Raw genomic sequence first — 3,599 nt, forward strand, 5'->3', positions numbered from 1 at the left:
ATGTTAATACCACTGAATCAAGTTCAATTTTATATCTATAAATATAAGAGAGATTAATTAATATATTCACATTGACGGCACAATTTTTTCCCCATTTTTTTTGATTAAACAAAAAAGAAGACTAGAAATTATTTACAAGATTACATCACGTGACACAACTAAATTAAACAATTCGGAATAAGAAAAATGGAGATAACAAGATTCATAATCCAAAGAAAAGAGAGAACAAGATTCTTAGTCCTCCTTAGTAAGATAATGCATCATTCTATTGTGACACCGACGAATATGAAATGACTCTTACGACCTATTATCCTCAAAGAAAGAAAAAGTTACATCATATTTATTATGGTTATTACAAGCAATCTCATCAATTTCACCAATCATCTTCTTTCACTTTAGGAAATAATCACTATTAAATTGTTTTGAAAACATTTTTAAAAAAATTAAAATTTATATGTTGTATGAATTAAAAAAAAATATCGAACTAAAGGACCATGATAGATCAGCACTAATGTAGAAGTAAAAGTTTATCTATTGTTCAAAATAAAATTATAAAATAATAATTAAGTACCAACTGACCTAAAATAATTTTCATACATTCCAAAAAAAAAAAAAAAAAAAAAAATAATCACATATTATGAATATTAATTGAATAATTTAAAGTGTATAAAATTACATGCCGCCTAAAAAGTATTTAAATATTTTTCTTTTTCTAAAATTGTATCAATCGCATGATAGAAATGCGTCAAGATAGAGTTGAACATAAGGGATCAACCTTACTTCCTAAGCTCAAACATATAGGTTTGATCGTATTTTATTTTCCAAAACTTTTATAAAATTCAACCCCCAAGTAAAATTAAAACAAAAGTAAAAACAAAAACTAACAAAAACAAAAAAACAAAAAAACAAAAAATCAGAAACAAAAATGAAATTGCGATCCAATCCGATCTCTTCCTACTCTCAGTGTTTTAGTTGTGGTGGTGATGTTGTTCTCAGATCTATAACCACAATGCTAATGTTATCTTCACTATGCTTGGCCATTGCCAACTTTGTCAGTAAAATGGAAGCATCCAAACATGTTTTGTTAGATTCACCAATCACCGATTCCGATGATTCTGACAACGACGACAACCGTTGCGTCTGCATGCTTGTCCGAACGACGTCACATGCAGTTTCATTTGTAACAACATCCCACAGGCCATCGGTAGCCAATATGATGAACTCATCTTCCGTTGTTCGATCCATTACCACGACCTCTGGCTCTGATATCACATAAGGCTTTAAAGAACTGTCGCCTATAGCTCTTGATGTCGCTAAAACTCCCAGCACTCTCGCTCCTTCCCAATTTATCACACATCCACCTCGAGATTCTATTCGCGACAATTCATCTGGCCGATCCGGCTGTAAAATTTAAATCAAATTAAATTAAAAAAACTGTCATAATATTGTTGACAACTATTTTGTAATAAAACATTATGAAAACTAATCCTTCAACATCCTTAACTTACATCTTATCTTCGGTTTGAATTTGGATAAACATGACATGAGGCTGGACCAATTTTAGAGGGTAAATGGAGATACTCTAAAAGTTTAATATGCAATACCTTATGGTCGGAGGAAAGAGGGAGGATTCCGGTAGTTTTTCGGCAAAGGACCGCGCGAGAATCGCCGCAGTTGGCGATGATGAACTTGTGGGGCATCAGTAAGGCAACGAGAGCAGTAGATCCAACGGTGTCGTATTGATGAGGATTTTGGAGTTCGCATCTGCAACTAAGACTGTGGGAGGAGGAGAATGAGCCGGCGGCGGCGGCGGAGGCATCTCTCTGTTTAATTTTGTTGGAGTACTCCTTCATTACTTCCTCATCCATACGCCCAAAGCTTCTTTGCATTATTTTCGTCCATTCCTCTGTTTCATTTAATTCCCTTTCATCAATCTCTTCTTTCACTATTTCATGCATTCGATTCTTACATCTCATCGACACCTTCAAATTCACAAAGCCCAATTAATCAAAATCATCAATTTCATCATTCATATCAAGAAATTAAAACCGGGGGGGGGGGGGGGGGTGGGTGGGAGGGGAATGTTCCGTTTACATGAGAGCAGCCATGGCCGTCGAAGACCCCAAAAAAGTGAAGAGGAATTTGGGGTTGATTCTTTTGAGTAGCAAAGTAAAGATGAACAGAAACCGTGTCCTCCATTTCTCTTCTTCTGCCACAAACTGAGATAACCCCATATTTAACTTCATCAACGTTATCTTCATTCCTCTGCCCTCTGTTCTCATGATCTTCATTTTCGCACCGCCGTGAGATCGAATGCATACTGCGGCGTTTCCGTCCCGTCGATGAAGCACTGGCCGTATTATCGGCGGCAGTGGCGGCGGTGGCGCCTTTGAGGTTAAGAAAGTCCATTTTTCGGCGATATCGAGATCGTGGCGGGGGAGAGGGCTGGGCATCATCTGCAGCATTAAACCAAATATCAGCCATATATTGGGTGGGTATAAACTGGAAACTATGGGATTGTTATTAAAATCAAAAGGCTGTTTAGGACAGGGAAGGGCTATGTTGGAAACATTGGAATCAAAACCTACACTCAACCCCAAGTTTTATAACCATTATTTAGTCCTTTTTTTTTTAATAATTTAAATTTAATTTAATATTATTCTACATTCAAACCGAAAACTTTAGGAGAGTTTGGACCACCGAGTTTGGATTATAATAGTTTGTAGCTTATAATAGCCCGTGTTTGAGTAGAGGCGATTTTAGTCTGAGTAGAAAATAAACGTTGTAATAAAAAGGAAAAAAAGATGACGAGTATGAAATACTAAACACTATAACAAACAAAAATTTGAAATAGTGGTATTTGTAATTAATCGTAGGTTATAATAGTTAGAAACACCAACGGTTATAATTGGAGCCCCAAACGTAGAATAGACTATAATAGCTCATTCTAGTCACTTGAAGTTGGAGGTCTAAACACCCACTTTATAATCTACATGAAATACTCCTCTTAAATTATCAATTGGTTTTGAAATAGATGAACTAGATGTTTATCTAATATGATATCAAAATATTGAGCTTGCATGAGTATTTGGGTCTAAAAGAAAATTTGCGATCTGATCCAAGAATCATAAACTCAAACAAGCATTTATTTTAAGTGTTGGCCATTGTGTCATAAATCTCGTGGTTTGTAATGTATAAACGAAGCTATTCATTTATTGAATAAAATAAGGAGTTATTTTTATTTGACATTTAGAATGTGTAACTCAATCCAATAAACAAGATCCGATGTTATTTATTGTAACTTAAACATGCATGTGGTTGACATACAAGTGAATCATGTTTAAGTAATAACCTAAATGGTCTGTAGTACATGAATAAGATTGGATGCCTTATCCCGATGACACTACAGATACGACACACTTTATAATTGTTAGAATAGTTGTAAAGTGACATGATTTGATCTTACTCGTTCACGTGAAGACATGTGAGTTGGGGTATTCTATACAAAGAGTTTGTATAAGACTGAATTGCGAAATGATTAGCCTTTCTTTATAACGGTGTTACTCTAAAAGACTTACATTACACTAGGATGACTATAG

The 3,599-nt window shown here is 34.9% G+C and overlaps 1 protein-coding gene across 1 annotated transcript; it reads right to left on the reverse strand.

Annotated features, from left to right (window-relative positions):
• Window positions 1-780: 780 nt before the first annotated feature.
• Window positions 781-2,573, reverse strand: LOC120076021 (putative protein phosphatase 2C 24). The gene is made up of 3 exons (XM_039029799.2): window positions 2,095-2,573; window positions 1,605-1,982; window positions 781-1,401 (listed from the first exon to the last, which is right to left on the reverse strand). Exons 1-3 carry the CDS (start codon window positions 2,482-2,484, stop codon window positions 961-963), a joined length of 1,209 nt encoding a protein of 402 aa, XP_038885727.1. The 5' UTR covers window positions 2,485-2,573; the 3' UTR covers window positions 781-960.
• Window positions 2,574-3,599: the final 1,026 nt, after the last annotated feature.

This window comes from Benincasa hispida, chromosome 4, assembly GCF_027475165.1.
Source record: "Benincasa hispida cultivar pf3 chromosome 4, pf3_genome.v1.1, whole genome shotgun sequence".
NCBI lineage: Eukaryota > Viridiplantae > Streptophyta > Magnoliopsida > Cucurbitales > Cucurbitaceae > Benincasa > Benincasa hispida.